The 27,106-nt window shown below is 47.9% G+C and overlaps 1 protein-coding gene across 1 annotated transcript in view; it reads left to right on the top strand.

The window, feature by feature from the left end:
* Window positions 1–27,106, top strand: part of CENPC (centromere protein C) — a gene marked incomplete at its 5' end in the record, with an annotated part of 583,906 nt that overhangs the window by 291,646 nt on the left and 265,154 nt on the right. Inside the window, one exon of the mRNA XM_082243417.1 lies at window positions 17,281–17,374. Coding sequence (XP_082099543.1) covers window positions 17,281–17,374 — 94 coding nt within the window. The remainder of the gene's footprint in view (window positions 1–17,280; window positions 17,375–27,106) is intronic.

The following is a 27,106-nucleotide window of genomic DNA, read 5'->3' as shown; positions in this document are numbered from 1 at the left end:
TTGCCACATACTGTATTTACATTTTGCTGTATTAGCGTCCTTCCGGGTCCGCGGTATGCGCGTGCTGTCATTGGCCAGCAGCAGCCGGAGAGATGACCCAATCAGGCAGCGGGGAGGGCCGGCCGCGGTTTGCCTGGAGACACTGTGACTGGCTAGCAGCAGCAGTAACAGCCGGGTTATTATCAACCAATGAGGCAGCGGAAGCGTCACTGGAGGGCGGGCCGGCCGCATGAACGTGATGATGACGCGGAAGGGGGCAGTAACCATTTCGGTTACCGCATCCCCGCGTCATCACGTTAATGCGGCTGGCCCGCCCTCCAGTGACGCTTCCGCTGCCTCATTGGTTGATGATCTCCCGGCTGTTACTGCTGCTGCTAGCCAGTCACAGTGTCTCTAGGCAAGCCGCGGCCGGCCCTCCCCGCTGCCTGATTGGGTCATCTCCTCGGCTGCTGCTGCTGCTAGCCAGTGACTGACAGTAAGGGCAAACTGCGGACCCGGAAGGACACCTACCTGTACCAGTGCTATACGCTGAATGTAAAAATGCCCCCCCCCCCAGTGCTCTTTAGCCCCCCTCAGTGTTCTTTAGCCCCCTCAGTGCTCTTTAGCCCCCCCCCAGTGTTCTTTAGTCCCCCCCCCAGTGTTCTTTAGCCCCCCCCCAGTGCTCTTAGTCCCCTCAGTGCTCTTAGTCCCCCCAGTGCTCTTAAGCCCCCCCCATGCTCTTAGCCCCCCCCGTGCTCTTTGGCTCCCCACAGTACTTTTCATCTCTCCCCCCATGCTTTCTGGCTCCCCCAGTGCTCTTCAGCTCCCTGGCTCCCCCTCAGTGATTTCCAGTTCCCCCCAGACAGTGCTCTCCAGTCCCCCCTCCCCCTGTGCTCTCCATCCCCCTGGTTTTCCATGCCCCCCCGCGCCTTCCAACCCCCCTGCAATGCTTTTCAAACCCCCCCTTAATTCTCTCCAGTCCCCCCCACCCCGTGCCCTTAAGCTCCTCCAGTGCTCTCTGCTTCCCCTGTGCTCTTCTATCTTCTATCATGTCTGCAGTCTTTGAACCTTCTCTTGTATCATGTCCCCAGCCTCTGACTACCTCCTGTATCATGTCCGCAGCCTCTGACCATCTCCTGTATCATGTCCGCAGCCTCTGACCACCTCCTGTATCATGTCCTCAGCCTCTGACCACCTCCTGTATCATGTCTGCAGCCTCTGACCACCTCCTGTATCATGTCTGCAGTCTCTGACCTTCTCTTGTATCATGTCTGCAGTCTCTGACCACCTCCTGTATCATGTCTGCAGTCTCTGACCACCTCCTGTATCATGTCTGCAGTCTCTGACCACCTCCTGTATCATGTCTGCAGCCTCTGACCTTCTCCTGTATCATGTCCGCTAAATGTACAGTGTGTGTCGTAAAACGTTTGACATTTATTTCGAACATGGGAGAGGCAGCGCTTTTTCACCCGTGCGCCTGAAGTGACACCGGCTCCCAGCTGCGGCAGCGGTGCTTCCATCTCATCCACTGTAAAACAAGGGACCATTTTGAGTCACGCTGTATCCAGAAACTAAACCCTAACTGCAGAGATACTGTACACTACAAAGATTGTCATTTATTTTAGTAAAAATATGCTGGGTGTGACATGAATTTTCTTCTTATTTAACATGTATACATAGACATTTCATGAAACATTAGGTCATGAATATTTACGTGAAGTCATGGAAAAGTCATGGAATTTTATTAGTGAAAATGTGTATGAACCCTGAATCATGAACAGTGCCCACCATCCCACATCTCCCACCACCCCCCCTAAACACCACCGGGACCCCCCGAGGGGAGCGCCAATGTTCCATCCCACCATTAATCAGCGAGAGGTCTAGAGAGGGTATGGGTTCCAGCCTCGGAGTGTACATAGCAAGGTGACAGTTCCACATCCACGGATCTAAAATAGCAAGGCACCCCAAGAAGGTCATCCCCCCACCCACAGCATCCAGGGTACAGCCCCCTTCCAGACTGGATGAACACGGAGAGTACAAGTACCTTTACGTGGATTGGCCTGGAGTCATCCAGAACGGGACAAACAGGAGAGCCGTGATCAGTAGGGGGGGAGGTAAAACCCCCGCAGGTGGAGACGAGAACCATGGAAGCGGGTCGGGTCCAACCCAGCAAGGAAGTCAAACAGGCCAGGGAGGGTCCGCTGGTATAGAAACAAGGTCAGGCACCTCTGAGCAACCACATAGCAGCAGCAGGGGGCATAGTTGGCACAGCTTCGGGCACTGCCAGCGTCTAGGACCGCTTGAGGGATGGATTCCAGGGCAGCTGGGCTATGACATCTCTGGTCACGTTACCTAACACATCCGCAGGCCAGTGGAAAGGAAACGAAAGAAACCAAGGCATGGTGTCGATATCGTGGAAGCCGCCGGTCGGTCACATCAGTCCTCCCGAACTTCACGCGGAGTAGCAGGGTCCAGTCTCCTCCGACTTCTCGGGGTCCTAGGCGGGAGACCCCTACCTCGATTGGCGTTGCCGGGCGACCTGCGGTCCGGGCTCGACAGGTGTTGCAGTCAGTTAGGGACAGGAAACTGGGCCATATCCAGGAATTCGAAGAGAGCTGGTAGTTCGTCCGGATGGTGCAGAGTAAACGAGGCAGTGCCTCTGCGGACCTTCAGAGATATGGGGAAACCCCATCTGTATGTGCATTCCGCCTGTCTAATCTTCTCAAGGAGCGGGCGCATCAGGGCTCTCCGCTGCAGAGTTGCACGAGACAAGTCGGGAAGGATTTTGAGCCTCGCGCCATCAAAGTCCACATCACCAACCTCCCATGCCCGTCGCATAACCATCTCCTTGTGTGCATATCTGTGCAGCCGGCAGATGATACGGGCCCAGGGCACGATGCACACTGACGATCTCAAAGTCAGCTTGTGGGATGGAGGGTACCAGGCGGTGGCAGAAGGCGCCGACTGCGGTCCTCCATCTCCTCCATTTTGAGTTGTAGGGAGGTAACATGCTGCGCTTGTGTCTGCTGTCCCTGTTCTAGCTGGGAGACCCGCAGTTCCAGTGAGGTAACGGACGCCTCCCCGGTTGTAACTCGGTCCGACAGCAGCTGGATGTCTGACCTGACTGCCTGGAAGTCCCGATTATGTGCCTCCTCCACCCGCAGTACCAAGGCCTCCATATCCCTCTTGGTGGGTAGAGCCTGGATCAGGGCACGCAGGTCCGCATCCATACCGATGCCGGAGGCAAGCTGTTGGGGCACAGGAGATTGGAGGAGAGGAGTGGGCGAGTTCGGTAGAGTCCACGGTTCCGATTGAACCGAAGCGGCCGGTGAAGAGGGCGCGCTCGCCATCGCAGCCGCAGCAGCAGGGACAGAGCGTGGGCTGGCCGCCTGAGCGCGGGCGGAGGCCGATCGGGTCCCCGGGAAGATTCTGTGTAAGTCTGATCTCGGAGAAGGACGCAGGGGCTTCCGTGACCGTCTCCTGCGGCCGGTGTTCATTCCGGGTAAGATGTGGCGGTATTGTATAGTAAAGAGCGAGGGAGATGGCCGGAGCTCACTCAGCTCACGTCCTCACTCCGCCATGTCCAGGACACGCCCCCTATATATATATATATATATATACATTTTTATAACTATTCCAAGTTGCCTTTCAGCAGCCTATCTTTGGACTGCTGCACCCGAACTCTGCTGTTGGTGGGGCTAGCTTGGAAGTGACCTTTATATACTGGGTTCCACAGAAGGCATTTTCCAGACCATGTTTTAGTAACAAGTTATACACAATGGAATGTCCAGGTCCAGAGCTGAATTTCTTGCTCTGTCTTTAACCACTTCAATACAGGGCACTTTCAACCCCTTTCTGCCCAGGCCGATTTTCAGCTTTCAGCGCTGTCACACTTTGAATGACAATTGCGTGGTCATGCAATGCTTTACCCAAATGAATTTTTCTCTGTCGCTCATTGACAGACGCAGTCCTCTTGATTAATATCAAATCGGGTTATACTGCCCTCTACAGGAGTAGGACACTAGGCAGAAGGAAAACGTTCTGGCCACACCTTAGGGGCAGTCCCAGAGGGTATATCCTCTCACTTCCTGCTACAGGATGTCAGTTTTTTTTTTTTTGTCTAGTTAGGAGTAAGGACCCAAGTTCCTTGCTGGGATCTTTGGTCCTGGCAAGATTTTTTTTAGAAAATTTTTTTTTAGGCAGCTTTTTTCTCCAGTTATTTCTGTGAGATCTTCAAGCAAGTATGCTGAAACTGGGCGACGGGCTGGATGTTCGGATCCAGTGGTCATCCCAGTCAGCCTACGAGCGCGTGCAGGCCCTAGCTCCGCGCTGGGTCGGCCGCGACATAGTCCCACTGGACGGGGACTGACCCTGCAAGTTAAACGTCTCGCCTGGACGCCGATGACCAGTTGGAAACTGAGTCACGGCGTCCGTATTGGTCGACAGCCCCCCCACCTCGGTGGAGAGGGGTTCTGTCAGGAGTTGGCGCCCGCCTGTTCCAGTATGGTGAGTAAAATGTTCCCCCTCTCCCCTCTGCCGGGTTTGTGGGTGGACGCGGGCCCCTCCCTGGGATGACTGGACCTTTATAATCCTGGATCCCCCCTCTATCCTATAACAGGTGTCACAGATCCCCCTCTTGAGGGTGATTTAGTGAATAGGAACCAGAAGGCTTGGTTTGGGAGCTGACAATCGGAAGTCACTGTATGAGGGGCACTGTAAGGGACCATGACTGAAGTCAGTGGCTGGCATTACTGTTAGAATGGCCATGTAAGAGGGTGATAGCATCTTACCTGATACATAAGGTGCAATACAGGCCGATGCCTGTGCCTGGACTACCGCCATCCGCAGGCCGCCATCCTCCCACAGGCCGTACACCTCCCGCAGGCCGCACAGGCCGATAACTACCTTCCGCAGGCCGCTGCTATCTTGCCACAGGCCGCTGCCATCTTCCACAGGCCGCCGCCATTTTCCCGCAGGTCGCGCGGGGCCGCCATTTTGGCGTAGCCTCGTGTCTCCAGCATGGGGGCGGCCATGTTTGAGATGACCAAACACCTCGAGGGAGTAGTTGGGAGGCGCCGGAAGGCGTGTAAAGGGGCGGAGCCGCCTTCTTTACCCGGGAAAGCGAGCCAAAGACTTCCTGTCTGTAACAGACAGTGCTGGTAGCAGGTTGATAGAAACTTCTGTGCATCAGGTGGTGAGCCTTGGGGTCTCTCTCTCTCTCTCTGTGGGGTCCAAGCAGGTAACACTGAGGGGCGCTGTTGCGCTGGGGGACTAGAAAAAAAAAAGTTTTTTTCTTTTCAATTATTTGTATTTGTTTGCTGGCAAGTGTCTTGTATAATCATGGACCCTGCCACACATGTATCCCCACCTGATCCCCTCGAGGTGGCCGCAGGACCCTCCAGTACCCCACTTGTTATTGATGCATTATCAGCAGTTTTGGAGTCTTTGGTATCCCGGGTGGAGGTGGCCTGTCAGGGACGGAGGTCAAGGAAGCGACCCCCGCCTACCCCTATTTCATCTGAAACTTCAGATACGGATTCTGAGATGGTCACTGCAGCTGCAGGTCCCTCTTCTGGGGCTGCTGTCTCAGGTACGGTCTCCTCAGACAGTGAAGAGGACGTTTCTGCCTCCGCCATAGCGCAAGAAGAAGCGTTGGTGAACGCACTAGTCATGTCTGTCCGGGAAACCTTAAGTCTTGAGGTTACACCAGCAGAGGTAGCTGACTCTGAAATTCCCTTTGGTACCAGCAAGCCTACCAAAATGGCGAAGGTTTTTCCCTTGCCCCAATGTTTTGGTAATCTAATTAAGGAAGAATGGGATCGTCCAAAACGAACCCCTGCTATTTCCAAACGCATTGCTAGGCGCTATCCGTTTGAGGAATCCCTCCTTAAGAAATGGACAGTACCACCAGTGGTGGACCCACCAATTTCCAGACTAAATAAAGCCACTGTTATCCCGTTGGAGGACGCTCCGTCCTTTAGGGATCCGGTGGATCGAAAAGTGGAAGCCGAATCCCGCTCCATTTTTTCCCTGATAGGGTCAACATTTAGGCCAGTGATTGCCATTGGTTTAGTTTCACAAACATTGACAGAATGGACCAAATTGTTACGCCGGGACATAAAAGGGAGAAGTATCCCCCCGGCAGTATCAGATTTGCTGGAGCAAATTATCCAAGGGCTACAGTTCATCTGTGACGCCGCTCTGGACGCCACTCCCTTGCTAGGGCGTGCATCTGTTTCAGCAGTGGTCCTCAGACGCGTGTTGTGGTTAAAGTGCTGGTCGGCTGATCAAGGTTCCAAAAAGACTTTGGCTAATCTTCCTTTTCAGGGGGATCGCCTGTTTGGGGCCACCTTGGATGAGATTATAAAGGATCTCACTGGGGGTAAGAGCACTTTTTTACCACAGACAGCTAAAGGTAAAGGCCCTCGTAACAGGCGAGGACCTTCCTTTTCCGCTCATAAGAAGTTTGTTCGCTCCGCTGGGGCGGGTGATAAGGGGAAGTCCTCCAAAGCCCCTTCAGGGGGTTTCAGAGGGCGCTGGTCGGGTAAACAAAAACCTGACTCAGCCAAACCTGAAGATAAGACAGCCTGAAGGTGCGCCCCCACCCATCTCTGGGGTGGGGGGACGTCTTCACCGGTTTCCGGATCCATGGCTTTCCAGAATCCCGGACAAAGGGGTTCTTGAGGTCATGCGGTCGGGATACAAAATCGAGTTTCGATCACTTCTACCGGTGCGATTCTTCCCTTCCAACATTCGACTATCCCCGGATCGCTTAAAAGCTTTGCGGGGAGCAGTAATGGACTTGATGCAACAGGGAGCAGCAGTTCCCGCTCCTTGAGCAGAACGTTTTCTTCACTTTTGCAAAAGATCATTCCTAGTTCCCACCAGGAGATTGAACTATCTGGTCCTGGGACTGATGGTGGCCTTCCTAGAGGCAGTACCGTATGCCCAGTCGCATACCCGAATTCCCCAAAAGGAGATTCTTTTCAGATGGAATCGGAATCCCGATTCTCTGGACAATCGGATCCGGTTGAGCGAGTGGACCAGGGAGTCTCTGGTCTGGTGGCTTCGGTCTCCGATGCTCAGCCAGGGGAAGTCATTTCTTCTGACAGAATCCAGGTTACCGATAAATGTATTGGAACTGAGAGCGATCAGACTTTGTCTGATTTACTGGACCGAGCAGCTCCAGGGCAACCCGGTTTGGATTCAGTCAGACAAGGCCACGGCCGTGGCTTATGTCGATCACCAAGGGGGCACCAAGAGTGCCCTGGCGGCCATAGACGTGGCCAGCATTCTTCATTGGGCGGAACGGTTTGTTCCGGCTATCCCCGCGGTATTCACTCCGGGGATGGAAAATCGGCAGACAGATTATGTCAGCCGTCAGATTCTGGATCAAGGGGTATGGCCTCTTCATCGAGAGATATTTCACCAGCGGTGCCTTCATTGGGGCACCCTGGAGGTGGATCTTTTGGCAGCTCGGCTCAACAGGAAGGCGCGGAGTTTGGTAGCCCGCTCCCGAGATCCGCGAACGAACACAGCAGGCGCGCTGGTCGCCCCGTGGGGACAGTATCAGCTACTGTATGTCTTCCCTCCTCTCAAGTTGCTGCTGAAGCTTCTTCGCAGGATGGAGGTGGAGGGAATTCCAGTTATCCTGGTAATTCCGTGTTGACCTCGTCGACCCGAGTACGCCGACTTCGTCAGGCTGGTCGTGGATGCTCCCCGGAGACTTCCTCTCAGGGAGGATCTGCGGTCTCAGGGACCAATCTTCCATCCTGCTTTACAATCGCTGGCTTCAACAGCCTGGCTATTCAGACTCAGGTGCTGAAGGACAAGGGATTGTCAACTTCAGTTATTCCTACTTTAATTAAAGCAAGGAAAGCGACTTCCAGGAAAGTCTATCATTGCACATGGAGGTCTTATATTGTGTGGTGTGAATCCTTTGGATTTCCTCCACGGGCCTATTCGGTGACCCGAATCTTGGCTTTTCTGCAACAGGGAGTTGAGCAGAAGCTGGCCTTGAGTACTCTCAAGGATCAGGTTTCAGCGTTAGCAATTTTCTTTCAGAAACCTTTGGCTACCCATTCCTTGGTGCGGAATTTCATCCAGGGGGTGCGGCACTTGGCTCCGCCAGTGCGCGCGCCCTTACCGCCCTGGGATCTTAATTTAGTGTTGTCGGTTCTTCAGAAACCTCCCTTTGAAAATATTAGGGAGATTCCCTTGCTTACTTTATCCCAGAAGGTGGCCTTCTTGGTGGCCATTACTTCTGCACGCAGGGTGTCAGAACTGGCCGCATTATCTTGTCGTTCCCCATATCTGGTGGTTCATAGGGATAAGGTGCTTTCAGAGTTTCATCTGAATGAGGACATTGTATTGCCTTCCCTATGTCCTAAGCCCAGTCATCCTCGGGAGTTTGCGTTACATTCCTTGCATGTGGTTCGGGCAATCAGGGTATACCTGAAAACTACGGACTCGGTTCGTAAAACGGATTCACTTTTTCTGATCACGGATGGCCCCAAAAAGGGGTTGCCTACATCTGCCGCGACTATCTCCAAATGGATCAGACAGACGGTGGTACAGGCTTATTCTATTAAGGGTCGGAATCCTCCGTTCCCTGTTAAGGCGCACTCCACTCGAGCGCTTAGTGCTTCCTGGGCCTTCCGCCATCAGGCGTCAATGGTCCAGGTTTGCCAATGGTCGTCGGTTCATACCTTTACAAAATTTTATAAAGTTGATGTGATGGCATCGGCGGATGCCTCTTTTGGCTGCAAGGTTCTGCAGGCCGCAATTTGAGGAGACCGTTGGTCTACCTCGAGGGTTTTTTTCTGTTGGATTTTCAGTTGAGTCTCATCCTTTGGTTTGATGAGCCTTTAAGACTTCTAGTCGGCACCGGTTGGGCCTTCTGGATTTAAATTTTGATTTCTGTTATCCCACCCCTCATTTGTGGCACTGCTTTGGGACGTCCCGATTTGATATTAATCAAGAGGACTGCGTCTGTCAATGAGCGACAGAGAAAAATGGATTTTTGTAAAATCTTACCGTAAAATCCTTTTCTCTTAAGCTCATTGACAGACACAGTACCCGCCCCTCTACTTTTGAGTTGGGTTGGGTTAAATTCTCTGACACTGCTTTGTGACATAACTGACATCCTGTAGCAGGAAGTGAGAGGATATACCCTCTGGGACTGCCCCTAAGGTGTGGCCAGAACGTTTTCCTTCTGCCTAGTGTCCTACTCCTGTAGAGGGCAGTATAACCCGATTTGATATTAATCAAGAGGACTGCGTCTGTCAATGAGCTTAAGAGAAAAGGATTTTACGGTAAGATTTTACAAAAATCCATTTTTATCATTTTTGTCACACCCAGATCTATCTTTTGGTGGTATTTAATCACCGCTGGGTTTTTTATGTTTTACTAAAAAAAAAAAAAAAAGACAGAAAATTTTGGGAAAAAAGTTTTTCTTAATTTATGTCAATAAGTTTTGTAAATAAGTAATTTTCTCTCTTCGCATTCCAGGACGGCCCAACATGAGAGATGATAGGCTCCTCTCCACAGGAAACACAATCCAGATCCAATTTGTTAAAAGGCCCCACCCTTCCCCTTGCCCCTCAGTTTAGATTGTGTTTCTTCCTACAGCGAAACGTTTGTTTTACTGACCTAATAACTTGGTGTCTTGACGGTCCCCCTGTGAGCCAGGTTCAGTAAATTGCCATGAGAGATGGACTCTACCTGCCGCCTCCTCAGGCTTCTCACAGGTCGCCCCCATGCATACAAGCCGTCGGTCACCTGGGGTGCCCCTCTAGGCTTGTCTCCGGCACCAGCAGCTTTTTGAAAAGCCCTCCGAACGGGCGCCTCAAGCCTCATCTTCGAACCTTTCCGGCGTGACGTCAGGATGCAGCCGCACAGCGATGCAGAAGAGAAAAGTGTGTAGGAGACGCCGGACCCGCTTTCTAGCGGACAAGCAGACTCCCAGGCTACAGGAGTAAGGACAGCTGCAGGGGAAATGAAGCCCTCCACAAACCACCTTCCGGAGAAGGGGGATGGGAGGCCGGTCCAGGTGTCGACAGCCAAACCCAGGTCGGAACCGGGTAAGTGCTGGAACATATCCTTGCATGCTATTTAAAGACTGCTGGTGCTGACAAAAATGCCTAGAAAAGTCCAGTTTCCCTGACCTTAGTCGGACTTACTTTGTGTCCTTTCTATGGTCCATGTAAAATAAAAAAAAATAAAAAAGATGGAAAGAAGTACTGTCTCAAACAAGATCTAGCCTTTGGCCGAAAGGTCTTACAGGCAGTGGTCCCACCCTAAGTTAGGCCTATGGGTAATCTATTATCCTCTCATGTTGGGCCGTCCTGGAAGGCAAAGAGAGAAAACGTATCATTAGTTGACCGGTAACGGTATTTCTACGAGCCTTTCAGGCCGGCCGGCCTATTCCCGCCCTGTTAAAAGGGTAGGGTAACTATGTATATAACATAGGTGATAAGTACCTATAGAATTATGAGAACACTTCCCTTGGAATTGGTTGTGGAAGATACTTTTTTACAACTGAGGGGCAAGGGGAACAAATTGGATCTGGATTGTGTTTCCTGTGGGGAGGAGCCTATCATCTCTCATGTTGGGCCGTTCTGGAAGGCTCGTAGAAATACCGTTACCGGTCAACTAACGGTAAGTTTTTCTCCTTCAACGATTTATGCTGATGAGGCAGCACTGATGAGGAGGCACTACTGTGCTGCACTGATAGGTGGCCCTGATGGACACTGATCAGCGGTACTGATGAGCAGGCACCGACTGGCATCACTAATGGGCACTGATTGAGTTTATGGATTGGTGTTACTGATGTGCACTGTTTTATCTTTACAGTAATCAGGGCACTGATCAGTGCCCTGATTACCTGTTCTGGACTCCCCTTGAGGAGCCGCAGATCGGCTCTCCACACCACACACTCTGACAGTAATGACTACAAGACTTTGTGGTTATATTCATCCAAGTCCTCGCTGGTATTGACCGCAAAGAAGCTAAGCAAACTTCTGAGCTTTCCCCTGCAGATTCTGTCGCTGCTCTTAGACATGGCCGGGCTGTAGGTTGCACTGATCATCTCTGACTCTGATACAGGATTTCCTTAGTTTCTACCTGATGATGAGGTTTTTTTAGTAATTTCTGCCATTACTTAGGCGCGAGATGTGCTCTTGTCTTTGCCAGCACCTGGATATGGAATGTAAACCCGGGAGACTGATAATGTGGGCTTGGTGGTGCATTGATCTGTTGGGGTATTCAAAGAAAACAGTAGTTTGACTTGTCAAATGTGTACAATGAACTACACATGTGTGGCTCACTGTTCAAGGGCTGTCAGGAAGGCAAGTAGTTTTAAAGCGGTAGTAGAGTAATTTTGTTGACTTTTACCTACAGGTAAGCCTATAATAAGGCTTACCTGTAGGTACAATTAATATCTCCTAAACCTGCACGGTTTAGGAGATATTTGCACTGCATGCAGACGCTGACGCTAGGGGCGCATGCGCTCTGAAGGTCCGGCGGACCTTCAGAGTTCCTTGCCGGGAAGTTGCCGGAAAGTCAATCCCCCACGCGCATGCGTGGGAGTGAAGTCATCGCGGCTCCGGCCACTCACAGCGCCGGAGCCGCCGAACCCGGAAGAGAGGCTGAGGGATCATGTCCGCTCCCACAGGGGGTCCGTGTTGGGGGTTCGTTTTAAGGTAAGTATTTCATAGTATGTGATGCATACTAGCTCATTATGCCTTTGTCTTGCAGAGTTTTTTTTTGAGTATACAACCGCTTTAATGCAGAAGAGACACTGAATGTCTTTTCTGCATTAAAAATCCTGCCTGTTCGCCCATTAAAATAGGTTAGCCTAAAGTTCAACTTTAACCACTTACCCACTGGGCACTTAAACCCCCTTCCTAACCAGGCCAATTTTTAGCTTTCAGTGCTCTCACATTTTGAATGACAATTACTCAATCATCCAACACTGTACATATATGAATTTTGTGTTTTTTTTCACACAAATAAAGCTTTCTTTTGGTGGTATTTAATCATCACTGGGTTTTTTATTTTTTGTGCTATAATCTGATATTTTTGTAAAAAAAAATGCATTTTTCTTCGTTTCTGTTATAAAATTTTGCAAATTAGTCATTTTTCTTCATAAATTTTGGCCAAAATTTATACTGCTATATATCTTTGGTTAAAAAAACAAAAACAAAATAAGTGTATAGTTTTTTGATCTTTATGAAGTTTATAGAGTCTACAAGCTTTGGTATAAATCAATGAAAATTGATCACACCTATTCACACCTCATGTACTGACGGCCTATCTCATTTCTTGAGACACTAACATGCCAGGAAAGTACAAATACCCCCCAAATGACCCCTTTTTGGAAAGTAGACATTCCAATGTATTTAGTAAGAGGCATAGTGAGTTTTTTGAAGTTGTAATTTTTTCCCATAATTCTTTTCAAAATGAACATTTGTTTTCTTTTTTTTTTGTTTTTTTTTCACAAATGTATCATATTAAAGGGTTATTTCTCTCACCTGGCATGTGCATACCACAAATTGCACCCCAAAATACATTCTGCTGCTGCTCCTGAGTATGGCAATACCACATGTGTGAGACTTTTACACAGCCTGGCCACATATAGAGGCCCAACATGCAAGGAGCACCTCCAGGTGTCCTAGGAGCATAATTTACACATATAATTTCCGGACAACCTATCACACTTTTGAAGGCCCTGGAGCACCAGGACAATGAAAACACCCACAAAATGACCCCATTTTGAAAAGCAAACACCCCAACATATAATCTCTTAGGCATAATGAGTCTTTGGAACAAATCATTTTTGTCCATACCTTTTTGGAAAACGGGGAAAGAAAATGAAAACACATTTTTTTTTTACATATAGTGGTCCATTTATAAGATATTTCTATGACAGCATTTGCGTACCACACATTTCACCCCAAAATATATTCTGCTACTCCTCCTGAGTATGGCGATACTACATGTGTGAGACTTTTACACAGCCTGGCTACATACAGAGGCCCAACATGCAAGGAGCACCTCCAGGTGTTATGGGAGCATAATTTACACATCTATAATTTCCGGACAACCTATCACACTTTTGAAGGCCCTGGAGCACCGGGACAATGAAAATGCCCACAAAATTACCCCATTTTGGAAAGCAAACACTCCAACGTATATTTTATGAGGCATAATGAGTCTTTTGAACATGTCATTTTTTTCCGCAAGTTTGTGGAAAATGTGGAAAGAAAAGGAAAACACAATATTTTTACACATAGTTGTCCATTTATAAGATATTTCTAAGACGCAACATGTGCATACCACAAATTGCACCCCAAAATGCAATCTGCTACTCCTCCTGAGTACGGCAATACCACATGTGTGAGACTTTTACACATCCTGGCTACATACAGAGGCCCAAAATCAAAGTAGCACCTCACATTGTTGAAGGCCCTTTATATTTCTAACACCTAGCATGTACATATCAATATTTACACCCCAAAAATACATTCTGCTGAGCAAAGGGTAAAGAAAACATTACCTGTGATTTTAGTAGTGCAGTTGTCTACAGAAGAACATTGGTCCAGGCAACAGGCAGGGACGTGGTCTGCCACAGCGAACGGAATTGTCCAGGCAGCAGGCAAATATTGTCCATAGTCGGTACAGGCAGGGATACTGTCCATATACAGTCCATGGTCAGTGCAGGTAGAGATATTGCCACTAGTGCCTTGTATTCCTGGTATTAGTCCTGGTAGTAGGCAGGAACATGGTTCATACTACAGGTAGCAGGCCAGGAAAGAATGGGGACGGGTAGAGGCTTCTCCCACCCAAATCTCTTTGAAGACTCCAGACCCTAATTCGGGAATGAGAAAACTAAAAAATTAGTTTTCTTCATCCAGAAAAACATTTCTGTATTCCCTCACATATGTGAGACCCCTGTGTTATAAATCCCACTACTCCAGTAGCAGGATAAAAGATCAGTCCAAGAGGCAGGCATAAAACCTGGTCAATAAACAGTCCAGGGTCAGTTCCAGAGCAGGCAGAGATGTACAGTTTAGCGATAGGCAGAAGCGTGGTCAAATAACAAGCCTGGGTCAGTTCCAGAGCAGGCAGAGATATACAGTTAAGCGTTAGGCAGAAGCGTGGTTGTATAACAAGCCAGGGTCAGTTCCAGAGCAGGCAGACGTCATTGGACGGAGCGATCACGTGGTAAAGGACCGCGCTCATTGGTCCTTTACCCTGATCCGTGATGCGTCGGGTCCCCGGGACCCGGCGAGCACGGACACTCCCGTGTACGCCCTACCAGAACGAGAAGACCACCCTGCAGCCGTTTTTTGGACCATGGGCCGGTCAGGAAGCGGTTAAGGTAAAAAAAAAAAAAAAAGTTTAGGCTGTAGAACCACTTTAAGCTGAACACAGTGCAAGCTGGGGTCTTTGGCAAACTTGCTAGTTTGACCAGATTCAACTCCCTGTGCTCTGTTCAGCTTTGGGGGGGTCTGATAGAAATGTAAAATGGACGTAAAGTCTAAAAAAAAAAATGCATGAAGGCAAATATGTTTTGCTTTTTTAACTAGTTCCCATCCGCGCTACAGCCTATATACGGCTGCAGCGCGGACTCGAATTTTCGGGAGGCCGTTTTTAAACGGCCTCCCAGTGACACGCCCCCCGCGCGCTCCCGCGAGCGCGCAGCGGGGAGAATCTGTGTCGGCCGTGTCCCTTGGACACGGCCGATCACAGATCGTGGTGAATGGCCAATCACAGCGGCCATTCACCACGTGATCGGATCATCCAATGAGAGATGATCTCATATGTAAACATATGAGATCATCTCTCATCGCCGGCGCTCCTTCCTCACACGGAGCCTGCAATGTGAGGAAGGAGGGAGAGCTGCACAGCGCCAGGGACAAAGAAACATGTAATCAGGGCACTGATCACCAGTTCCCTGATTACTAAAAGGTAAAAAACATACACAGTGCCCCCCCATCAGTGCCCACAGTGCCCGCCATCAGTGTCCCCCATCAATGCCCACAATCAGTGCCCATAGTGCTGCCAGTCAGTGCCCATCAGTGCCTGCTCATCTAGGCACTGATAAGCACTGACTGGCAGCACTATGGGCACTGAGTGTGGGCACTGATGGTGCTGCCCATCAGTGCTCATCAGTGCCACCCGTCAGTGTCCATCAGTGCCATCCGCCAGTGCCCATCAGTGCCGCCTCTCAGTGCCCATCAGTGCCGCCTGCCAGTGCCGCCTCTCAGTGCCCAGCAGTGCCACCTCAGTGCCCAGCAGTGCCACCTCTCAGTGCCCAGCAGTGCCGCCTATCAGTGCTCATCAGTGCCGCCTATCAGTGCTGCCTATCAGTGCCACCTATCAGTGCCGCCTATCAGTGCCACCTATCAATTCCGCCTATCAGTGCTCATCATTGCGGCATATTAGTACCTCCTCATCAGTGTCCATAAGTGCCACCTCATCAGTGCCCATAAGTGCCACCTCATCAGTGCCCATAAGTGCCACCTCATCAGTGCCCATAAGTGCCACCTCATCAGTGCAGCCTATCAGTGCCCATCAGTGCCGCCTCATCAGCGCCCTTCAGTGAAGGAGAAAAATTTATTTTCAAAATTTACTCAAGAATTTACAGAAAATAAGAAAAACTTTTTTTTTTTTCAAAATTTTCTGTCTTTATTCTTTTTTTTTGTAAAAAATAAAAAACCCAGAGATGATTAAATACCACCAAAAGAAAGCTCTATTTGTGTGAAAAAAATGATAAAAATTTCAAATGGGTACAGTGTAGCATGACCGCGCAATTGTCAGTCAAAGTGTGACAGCGCTGAAAGCTGAAAATTGGCCTGGATGGGAAGGGTGTTTAAGTGCACAGTAGGCAAGTGGTTAAATAGTGTTAGCAAATAATTTAAGAGATTCTTTTAAGAGCGAAGTAGACTAATTAGATCAGATCAGATTATTGGACGATCTTTCGTCCGTATTTTGTTGCATGCTATTCTCATATGGAAAGTGAAGAAGTTACTTTCATACAAAAATTCTCGTACAACAGAATTCAACTCCAGAAGTGCTGTCATGTGTTCAATTGTTCTGTATGTGTTCTTTCGTTTCTGAGCATGCCTAGTCTTGCTCTTATGATTTTTTTTCAAACGAAAATTGTACTAATTAAATGAAAATCGGACGTTGTGTTTATGTACGATAAATTTTATAGCCTGCACAACAAGTTTTTGTCCTCAAATTCATAATCGGCTGTCAAAAGCACTATATTAACGATCCGAAAATAGGCAGATCGTCGGACTAAATTTTATTTCTGATTTTCGTATTGTGTGTACGGGCCTTTAGGATACAGCTGAATCCCAGGCTAGTTTGCAGGCAAAACCATGCCATCTAATGCTAATACTTAAAGCGGAGTTCCGGGCACAGAATCGTTTTTTTTTTTTCAATCTCCCCCTAACAATCACCCTTACACATCGATACATCCGCTAATCCTGGTTAGAATGGTGAAATAATGAGTTTGCAAGAATAAAATCTTACTTTATATAATTTCTGATGTGCGGTGCCATCTTTGTTGTGGATTGCCGAGTCCGTTGTGGGGAAATGTCTTCCCTTCTTCCTGATTCCAGTGGGCGTAGGCCTGTGAGTCAAGAAATGAGAACAGTGGTCGGCCGCCCATGTGACTGCAAAGTGCATCATGGGAGCGCCGAGGAAGAGCTCCCAGGACGCATTGCGGCACGGAAGTGACGAGGAGAGCCGAGGCGCAGGAGGGAGGAAGTCCTTTGAAAGGTGAGTATACAAACCTCTGTAAACAGGTAAGTGAAAAAAAAAAAACTATGGGAATATCCAATTCTGACTCAGCGGAGAGTAAGGAATACAATGCAGTAATTATTAGAAATTGAATTTTGTGCCCGGAACTCCGCTTTAAACTTGCCTATCCATTACGGCCTCTTTTCTTTTTCTGTTGTCCAGTGTAGCCGCCCATTATATTGAAGGGACTATATGAAAGGTGTTGCAGTTGGGCTAGGTGGCAAGAACTGAAACTACATGGAAGAATTGAAGCCTGTTAAAATTGTCTTAAGTTTAGGCCATAAACGTTTCAGAAAGGTGTAACAGGTTTGTGTAGGTAACTGTATATGCCTTTTTTTTTTTTTTTTATACCTGCAACAATTTGACCACTTCTTTCCCACTGACACAGTCTCTTTAAAATGATCACATGTAATATAACGGAACCTTAGAACTTTAGTAGGAAAACAATTACAGCAGTGTTCTAATCAAATTATTCCTTTTAAATAGGCTTCTAAAACCAGTGCAAGGAAGAGTGAGAATAATGCTACAGATTCAAGGAAGAGCCACAATGATGGAAGAGATTCATCTTCTCCATTAACAGGTAATTTTCTTTCCCGTTCATTAGAAGAGCCATGATTCAGTTAATTGAGTTAAACTGCTTCTAACAGCATGATTTGGACACTTGCAGCTAAAAGAAGTTTCTCTGTCGTTCATTGACAGACGCAGCTCCATATTCTTCTTAACCGTTGGTTTATGCTGCCCCCTACAGGAGTAGGACACAAGGCAGGAAAAAACTTTACCACGCCTATGGGGCAGTCCCTGAGGGCATACACCCACTCACTCTGCTATAGGAATCATAGTTACATAGTTAGTCAGGTTGAAAAAAGACACAAGTCCATCTGGCTCAACCAATAAAAAACAAAAAACTGTAAGGAAAATCTAACCATACAATCCTATACCCACAGTGGATCCAGAACCCCAGCAAAGCATGATCCAATTTTCTATAACAGGGGAAAAATAACTTCCTGATTCCCTGAGAGGCAATCGGATATTCCCTGGATCAAATTTACCTATAAAACCTGATTATAATATAGTTACATAGTTAGTGAGGTTGAAAAAAGACATCAGTCCATCCAGTTCAACCTATGATGTGTGTGTGTGTGTGTGTCTACTGTTAACCACACATTGTATACCCCTGTATATTGTGGTCTTTAAGGTGCCCATCTAATAGTTTTTTTAAACTATCAATGCTCCCTGCTGATACAACTGTTTGCGGAAGAGAATTCCACATCCTTACTGCTCTTACAGTGAAGAACCCCCTGCGTATTTTAAGGTTAAACCGCCTTTCCTCTAGTTTTAGTGAGTGGCCTCGCGTCTTATTGTATTTCCTTTCTCTGAATAGGTTTTTCCATATGCTAGGGTTTCCAGTACAATATTTGTACATTGATATCATATCCTCCCTCAATCGTCTCTTCTCCAGAGAGAATAAATTCAGTGCTTGTAGTCTTTCCTCATAGCTGATGTCCTCCCATTCCCCTAATTATTTTTGTTGCCCTTCTCTGGACTTTCTCCAGTTCCAGCACATCCTTCCTGATGACCGGTGCCCAGAACTGGACAGCATACTCCAGCTGTGGCCGGACCAGAGTCTTGTATAGTGGGAGAATAATCTCTTTATTTCTGGAGTAATTCCCCTTTTTTATACATCCCAGTATTCTGTTGGCTTTGCTTGCAGCGGCTTGGCATTGCATGCCACTGCCAAGCCTGTTGTCTACCAGTAACCCCAGGTCCTTTTCCATCCTAGACTCACCCAGGGGTTCCCCCCCCCCCCCAGTGAGTAGCTTGCTTTCTGGTTTCTGGCACCCAGGTGCATCACTTTACATTTTTCAACACTGAACCTCATCTGCCATGTAGTTGCCCACCCCATAATTTTGTTCAGGTCCGCTTGTAAGGTTTCCACGTCCTGCCCAGAAGATATTGGCATGCTTAGTTTAGTATAATCCGCAAATACTCAGATTTTGCTCGATATCCCCTCCTCTAGATCATTTATGAATAAATTAACCAGGCTAGCGGTAAACCCGAGCGTGACTCGGGTAGGAATTTCCTGCTATTATCGGTATCCCCGGTATCACGCTCGGGGTGAATGGGCAGAGCTATGCAGACAGCGCAGCGGAGTGTCTTACCTTATCCTGGCGATCCAGCGATGTGTATATATATATATTTATATACCTAATATATATATATATATATATATATATATATATATATATATACACACACACACACACACACACACACACACACACACACACACACACACACACACACACACATATATATATATATATATATATATATATATATATATATATATATAATATATAACGCATGAATTATAATCTAATCAATAATATAATTTTATTATATATTCTATAATAAAATTATATTATTGATTCGATTATAATTCATGCGTTTGTGTTTCAAATTTATCACATCTGGGATGTCTACTAGACTCTTGTTTTGGTCAGGTTTAAGTCAGTAATTACTAAGAATTGTAGGCCTATAATACAGAACGCCAAATTTCCATGAAAAAAATTGTACCGCTTTTGGTACAGAATTCCTGACAGAATCATACCGCCAGGGAGGTTAAACAGGATTGGCCCCAGGACAGAACCCTGGGGGACCCCGCTTTCCACACCCGCCCAATCTGAGTACTCCCCATTAATCACCACCCTTTAAACCTGAGAGAGAATCCAGGCCTTTTTTAAATCAATCTAGTGAGCTAGCCAGAACCACCTCTGGAGGGAGTCTATTCCACATTTTCACAGCTCTTATGGTGAAGAAACTTTTCGTATTTGGAGACTAAATCTGTTTTCTAAACGTAAAGAGTGCCCCCTTGTCCTCTGTGTTGACTTTAAAGTGAATAACTCAACACCAAGTTCACTATATGGACCTCTTATGTATTTATACATGTTTATCATATCTCCCCCCCCCCCCCCCCCTTAATCGGCTCTTCTCAAGAGAGAATAAATTCATTTCCTCTAATCTTTCCTCATAGCTGAGCTCCTCCATGCCTCTTTGGAAACTGCAGGTTGGCTGGCATTGCATGCTATTATTAACCTTAGGATCTACCAGATCATTCTCCGCTATGTATTCCCTCAGTTCTACTCCTCTTAGTATGTATGATGCATGCATATTCTTAGCCCCCAAGTGCATAACTTTACATTGTGGCAAATGAGGTTTAATGTTGATCAAAGTTGCCCAATGAAACAGTGCATTGAGGTCAGCTTGTAAGTTGGAGACATGTAAGGAAGTTAATTCCACTGCAAAGCTTGGTGTCATCTACAAAGACTGAAATGGTACTTTTAATCCCAGACCCTATATCATTTATAAAGGTATTAAAAAGTAAGGGCCCCAACACTGAACCTTGGGGTACACCACTGATGACCTCTCTGAATTCTATCTATTAGCCGATTTTCTATCCATTTATAAACTGATCTTTCCAAGCCTGTAGACTTTACATTACATATAAGTCGTGTGTGGGGAACTGTGTCAAAACGCTTTTGCAAAATCCAAGTATACTACATCCACAGCCACTCCTCTGTCCAAGGTTTTACTTACCTCCTCCTAAAAAGAAATCCGGTTTGTTTGACAACTTCTGTCTTTCATGAATCCATGCTGTCTGTTGCTTAAAATATTTTTTTCCAGCAATAATTCATCTATGTGGTCTTTTATTAAACTCTACAGTATCTTCCCGATTATAGACGTTAAACTAACAGGTCTATAGTTACTTGGCAAAGACTTTGATCCTTTTTTAAATATAGGCACTACATTGGCCCTACGCCAATCCAGTGGTACTATTCCAGTCCTTAATGAGTCCCTAAAAATTAGAAACAAAGGCTTTGAAATGACAGTGCTCAATTCTTTTAGGATGCGTGGGTGGATGCCATCTGGTCCAGGCACTTTAATCCACCTTTATATTCTGTCTAAATATTACTGGACCATATCACTTTTGAGCCATTGTGGATCATTTGGGGCTGTGTCAATACCATCCTCATTATGGTCATGAGCTCCCCCATGCTCCTTTGTATACACAGAGCTGAAGGAAGTATTTAATAAATTTGCCTTCTCTTTGTCCCCAGTCACCCACTCCTGATTATTTTGTAAAGGGCCTACATGCTCAGACCTAACCTTTTACTATTAATCCTTTTTGAAGACTTTTTTGGGGTTTGTCCTATCTTTTGCAATCTGTCGTTGAATTTGAATTTCTCTATCGTCCATCGACAGACGCAGCCTCGTCTTCATGAGCTGAATGGGTTATGCTGCCACCTGCAGGAGTAGTCTAGCTTTTAACATATACACGCCCATGGAGCTGTCCCTCCAGGCATAACCCCCACTGCCACAGCCCAATACATCAGTTTGTTTCTGCCTAGAGAAGGAGTAGGACCTAGGTTTCCAGCTGAAGTATTTTCCTGGTGATCTACAAGTAATGATGCCGGCTGGTGCTTCGCACTGGATTATTTAGATCCTTATAGTACCCCCAGTCCGGCCTACGAGCTTGAGCAGGTTATAGTTTCCGACCTAGGTCTAGCCAGGACGGGCCCCCTTTTCTGGAGGGGGACAGGCCTGCAAGCGGATGCCTTGCTGGGACGCGACGACCTGGAACTCCCTGAGTCGCAGCGTACCCCTCAGCTGGCAGTTCCCCCACTTGGGGTGGGAGGCTGTCTGCCCGGAGCGAAGCCCCACCCGGTCCATGGTATGGTGAGTAAATGGTACCCCCTTTGCTCCTGCTGGCCTTGGGGGGGATGTGGGCCCACTCCTGGGGATAATGGGATTTGTACCTCCCAAGAGATCTCTCTGGCCTGTCCGGTGCCTGGTCTGTGTGTCCTTCCCTCGCTCCTTTCCTGTTCCTGCGGTGGCTGTGTATGTGGAGTGCTCTGGGGGGGGGGGGGGGGGGTGACATGGTACCTTGGGCTTGCTGACCCCTGTTGTGGTTCCTGAGGCCTTCATGTGTCGGTCCCTAGCCTCATGGCTCGCCGTGGGCCCCGCTATCTGGGCAATGTGATTTTTTTTTTTTTCCCTCGAATGACTTGTATGGGACAGCCATTTTCCCTGTAGCTTCCTATTGTTTTGTATGAGCATCCATCTTTTTGTAGCCCGGGTGCTATGCTCAGCAGTGTAACCTTATTCAGGCGACATCACTTCCTGTGCAGTCATTTCCTGCTGCTGAGCCGAGGTCACTTCCTGCCTTTCTCTCCATGCTGTTGAAGATCCAGGAGGCCGGTTTGTCTGAGGTGGTACAGTACTCGGGGTCCCTGCAGGCATATCCTTGCACTTTGTGCTGTCAGTTTGGTTTACAGGGGTTCCCTGCAGACCGCGTCGATCGGTGGTGGATACAGCAATCGGCACTCTTAAAGCGACAGTACATCATTTTTGAAAATCGTATTATGAAGTCCCAAACTGTGAAATCACCCTAAAACCCACTCTGCGACTCCCAGACAGTCCGCATCGCAGTTGCTGGCCGTGATTTCAGCAGCCCTGCAAAACCTGGATACTAAAGTGGATTTTGTCATGAAAATGGTTGATAGCCGAAAACGGCCGCTGCCTTCTCCTTCTGTGGAGGTTTCCTCTGATTCAGAGGCTGATGGGGACGCCCCGGATGCCCCCCTACCTGAGGGGTCCCTGTCCTCACTGTCAGATGGTGAAGAGGACCTGTCTTCAGCTGCAGTGGAAGCCTTGGTGGAAGCCCTGATTAGTGGAAGCCCTGATTATTTTGGTGCAGGATACTTTAGAATTGGCTGATGAGCCCACGCCGGCAGGGACATGGGTGGCTTTTGTGTCTCAGAAGTCTCCAAAAGGTGACAGGGTTTCCCCTTGTCCCGACACCTTGCACGATATTGTGAATGACCAGTGGCAGCGCATTAAGCACGTGTTAGTGGTGCCTAAACGCTTTAAGCGCAGGCACCCTTTTGCTAAAGAGGTTTCCAACCGTTGGACGGTGCCACCTAACGTGGACCATCCTTTTTCCAGATTGAACAAATCTACCCTTGTGCCTGTGGAGAATTCCCCAGTTTTTATGAATCCAGTGAACAGGTGGGTGGAATCCCTTTCCCACCATCTTCAAGTGCTGGCGGGTTCCATTTTGAAACTGTTTTTTGTGTCTGTGTTAGTCTCATAGACGGTGATGGGAATGGATTATTGGTTTGCGGGAGTTCTTGGACCCTGAGGCTGTTCCTCCGGAACAGCTGGAACTGTTGGACCAGGTGATCCAGGCTCTGGTGTTCCTGTGTGATGCGTCTATGGATAGGACTCTCCTGGTGGTCAGGGTTTTGGCTGTGGGCATTGTTTTGAGCCGCATGGTTTGGTTGAAGAGCTGACCAAGCTTCTAAGAAAGCCTTCGCTTTCTGGGGACCGGTTATTTGGCCACTCATTGGGTTAATCAAGGGCCTGACTGGTGGGAAGAGTTCTCTTCTTCCTCAATCCTCCAAAGGTAAGACTCCCCGTACTAGAATTTCCAGAGGAACTAAGAAGCCCTGGAGCAAGCCCAAGGCCGGTCTTTCAGGTGCTGCAGACAAGTCCTCTTCAGCATGAAGGAGCGCTCTCACCTGTCTCAGGGGTGGGGGGATGTCTGCGCTTCTTCAGGAACCCTGGACTTCCTTCAGGACGATTGGGTTCGCAAACTGGTTTGCTCCGGGTACAAGATCGAATTCTGGTCCCATCCAGGGGACAGGTTCTTTCAGTCGAATCCTCACCTGTCTCCAGAGCGTTTTGAAGGTTCTGCGGAAGGCTGTGTGAGATCTCCTTGCTCAAGGTGTGATTGTGCCCGTTCCTCCGCAGGAACGCTCTCAAGGTTTCTATTCAAACCTGTTCACTGTGCCCAGAAAGGAGGGAAAAGTGCGTCCAATCCTGGACCTCAAGGCTCTGAACTGATTTGTGCGGGTGCAGAAGTTTCGAATGGAGTCCATTCAGTCGGTGGTGGCATCTTTTTAATCAGGGATTTTCTGGCTTCCATCGATCTCAGATGCGTTTTTCCATGTCCCAATATTTGGGGAACATCAGTGATTTCTCCACTTTGCTCTGGCAGAGGAGCACTTTTAATTTGTGGCATTACCCTTTGCTCTCGCCTCGGCTCCCAGAGTTTTTACCAAGGTCCTAGCCCCCATGCTGGCCTTGTTACGTTTGCGAGGTATCTCCATTGTGGTATATCTGGACGATCTCCTGTTGCAAGCAGTCTCCCATTCGGATCTGCTGGACAACGTTTCTATAACCATTCAGACCCTTCAAGAATTCAGGTGGATGATCAATGTCACTAAATCTGCTCTGACACCGTCCGTGCGAGTCACTTATTTGAGGCTGATCCTCGATTCTGCTCTGGCGAGGGTCTTCCTTCCCTTGGACAAGCTTCAGAATTTGCAAAAGGCGGTCCGGTTGCTGATGGAGGCCGATCAGTCCTCCTTGCGGGCTTGCATGAGGGCCCTGGGTCAGGCTCACACGAGACAGTTGTAGAAAGAGATTCTGTCAAAATGGAACAGAGATCCTCGGTCACTGGACCAGCAGATTTGGTTGAGCCATCTCACGTAGTCGGCTCTCTCTTGGTGGCTCCAGTCGCCTATCCTGTGCCAAAACAAGTCCTTCCTGCCGGTGTTTTGGACGGTGGTCACCACAGACGCCAGCCTGTCAGGCTGAGGTGGAGTGCTGGGGAAGTTCTGTGCCCAGGGAATCTTCCTTGGCGATCAATATTCGGAAGCTGAGAGCGATCAAGCTCTGCCTTCTTCCCTGGACGAGTCGGTTAACACGGCTCTCCGGTTTGGGTCCAGTCGGACAATGCCATGACCGTGGCTTACATCAGTCATCAAGGGGCACCTTGCACTGGCGGCCAAGGAGGTGGCGGAGATTCTGTTGTGGGTGGAGCACAAAGTTCCGGCTCTTTCCGCAGTCCACATCCCATGTGTGGAGTATAGGCAGGCGTATTACCTGAGTCATCAGGTGTTGGATCAGGGGGAGTGGTCCCTGTATCCGGAGGTGTTTCATCTCCTGTGTATTCGGTTTGGGGCTCCGGAGGTAGACCTGTTTGCGTTTCGCCTCAACCAGAAAGTTCAGAGGTTTGTGGCCAGGTCTCTGGATCCTCTGGTCGAAGCCACTGATGCTCTGGTGGCTCCTTGGAGTCCGTATCGCCTGATATATATATTAGAGTGGAATACTGCGCTTCAGGAATATTGTAGATGATCAGTAGAGTCACAGTATGTACATTGATGTTAGTGTGCAAACCAAAAAAATTATATAAATCAATTCATCACAATAACTCTTCTATATTATTCTATGTTTGAAGGTGCTTTCTTATGTGCATAAATCAATAAATAAATATAAAAGTGATTTAATATTTAAATAGACAAGCAAAGTATCCAGTGACTTCAATGAAATAAATAAATATTGAGTAAAGTGCATATAGTAGTTATAAACTGTGGTGCTGTGCAGTGATGCCAAAGGCATACAAATAAAGTGCATATATAGTTGTGCATTAACTTAATTGATGATACATTGTGCCATATTATTAAACTTAAAATAAATTCCCATACTGGATATGAGTAACCACAGTGTGGTTATGAGTAAGCGACATTCCAAGTCGTGAAACGCGTCAACCTCCGGACACGTCTGTTCCTGTATACACTGTCTGTCTGCAACATGTTTTGAGGAATAAAAAGGATTATCGTTTTCATTTAACCCTGAGTGCGGTCTTACATTTCTAATTGCTCTTCAGTGTTTAACCACCTCTAGGTGTGCAAACCGCTCACCTTACTCCTGTAAATAATACCCTTTAGTATCATTCACAGTGTGATTACTCCACTTTCTGCGGGACCCTGGGTACAATTTTCCACTCCTCTGGGGTACTGCGGGGTGCTGTCAGGGTGTCCTCTATCGCACTATCCTTGTCTCTGCCTCACAGTTTTTACTATGGTCTCCGAAAAGATTGCGCCATCATGGTGTAGTAAATTCAAGTATTTATTTTTAAAAAAGTAGTCCCTTACAATTAAATCCTCAGCAATCTGTTTGTTTTGTCAGCCGCGGGACTTGTTTGAATGTCCCGTACGTCACTTCCGGTGTGCGCTTTCCTACGCGTGACGTAGCTGTCTCACGTGACTTCATCAATATATATGCTTTCCCTCCGCTCATTCTCCTGTCAAGGTTTCTTCGCAGGGTGGCGATGGAATGCATTCTGGTCGTTCTGGTGGCACTAGACTGGCCTCTGTGGTCTTGGTACGCAGGTCTGGTAAAAATGGTCGTGGATCCTTCATGGCGTCTTCCTCTGTGGGAAGAACTTCTATCTCAAGGACCAATCTTCCATCCTGCTTTACGGTCGCTGGCCTTAACGACTTGGCTGTTGAAAGCAAGGTGTTGAGGGATAGCGGTCTCTCGGATTCTGTAATTCCCACCCGTTTGAAGGCCAGGAAGTCGACATCTAGGAAGATTTATCATCGTATGTTGAAATTGTACATTTCATGGTGTGAATTGCTGCAGCTGCACCCTCACTTGTTCTCTATAGCTAGGGTTTTGGCCTTTTTTTTACAAAAGGGGGTTGAGCAGAGCTTGGCGTTTTGGCACTATCAAGGGCCAGGTGACTGTTGGCTACTAATAGTTTGATTCACACTTTCATTCAGGGGGTACGTCATCTGGCTCCTCCGTGGAGATCCCCGTACCACTGTGGGATCTTAATTCAGTTTTGTCTGTTATTCAAAGGCCTCCTTTTGAGAATATTAGGGAGATTTCTCTGCTTTGTTTGTCACAGAAGATTGCCTTCCTAGTGGCTAACACTTCTGCTCACAGAGTCTCTGAGTTGGCGGCGCTGTCCTGTCCGCCTTATTTGGTGGTCCACAGAGATAAAGTGATCCTCTGACCTAATCCATCTTTTCTTCCTAAGGTGGTGTCGGATATTCACCTGAATGAAGACATTGTGTTGCCATCCTTAAGTCCTCAGCCTAAACATCCCAAAGAAGTTGCCTTGCACTCTCTGGATGTGGTTCGGGTGATAAGGGTTTATCTGACAGTTACGGAGTCCTTCAGGAAGTCTGACTCTTTGTCCTTCAGGACGGTCCTCGCAAAGGTTTGGCTGCGTCCACTGCTACCATTTCGAGATGGATCAAGCATACAGTTGTTCAGGCTTAATCACTCAATGGTCAGGTTCCTCCTTTCCCTGTGAAGGCACATTCTACTAGAGCGCTGAGTTCCTCTAGGGCTTTTTGCCACCAGGCCTCTGTTATACAAGTTATAAGGCAGCGACTTCTTCATCTGTGCACACCTTTACCAAATTTTACAAGGTGGATTTGCTGGCCTCTTTGGG

Source organism: Pelophylax lessonae (assembly GCF_965119305.1).
Source record: "Pelophylax lessonae genome assembly, chromosome: 1".
Classification (NCBI taxonomy): domain Eukaryota; kingdom Metazoa; phylum Chordata; class Amphibia; order Anura; family Ranidae; genus Pelophylax; species Pelophylax lessonae.
Note: the sequence above shows the minus strand (reverse complement) of the source record. Positions and strands in the feature narration are given on the sequence as shown.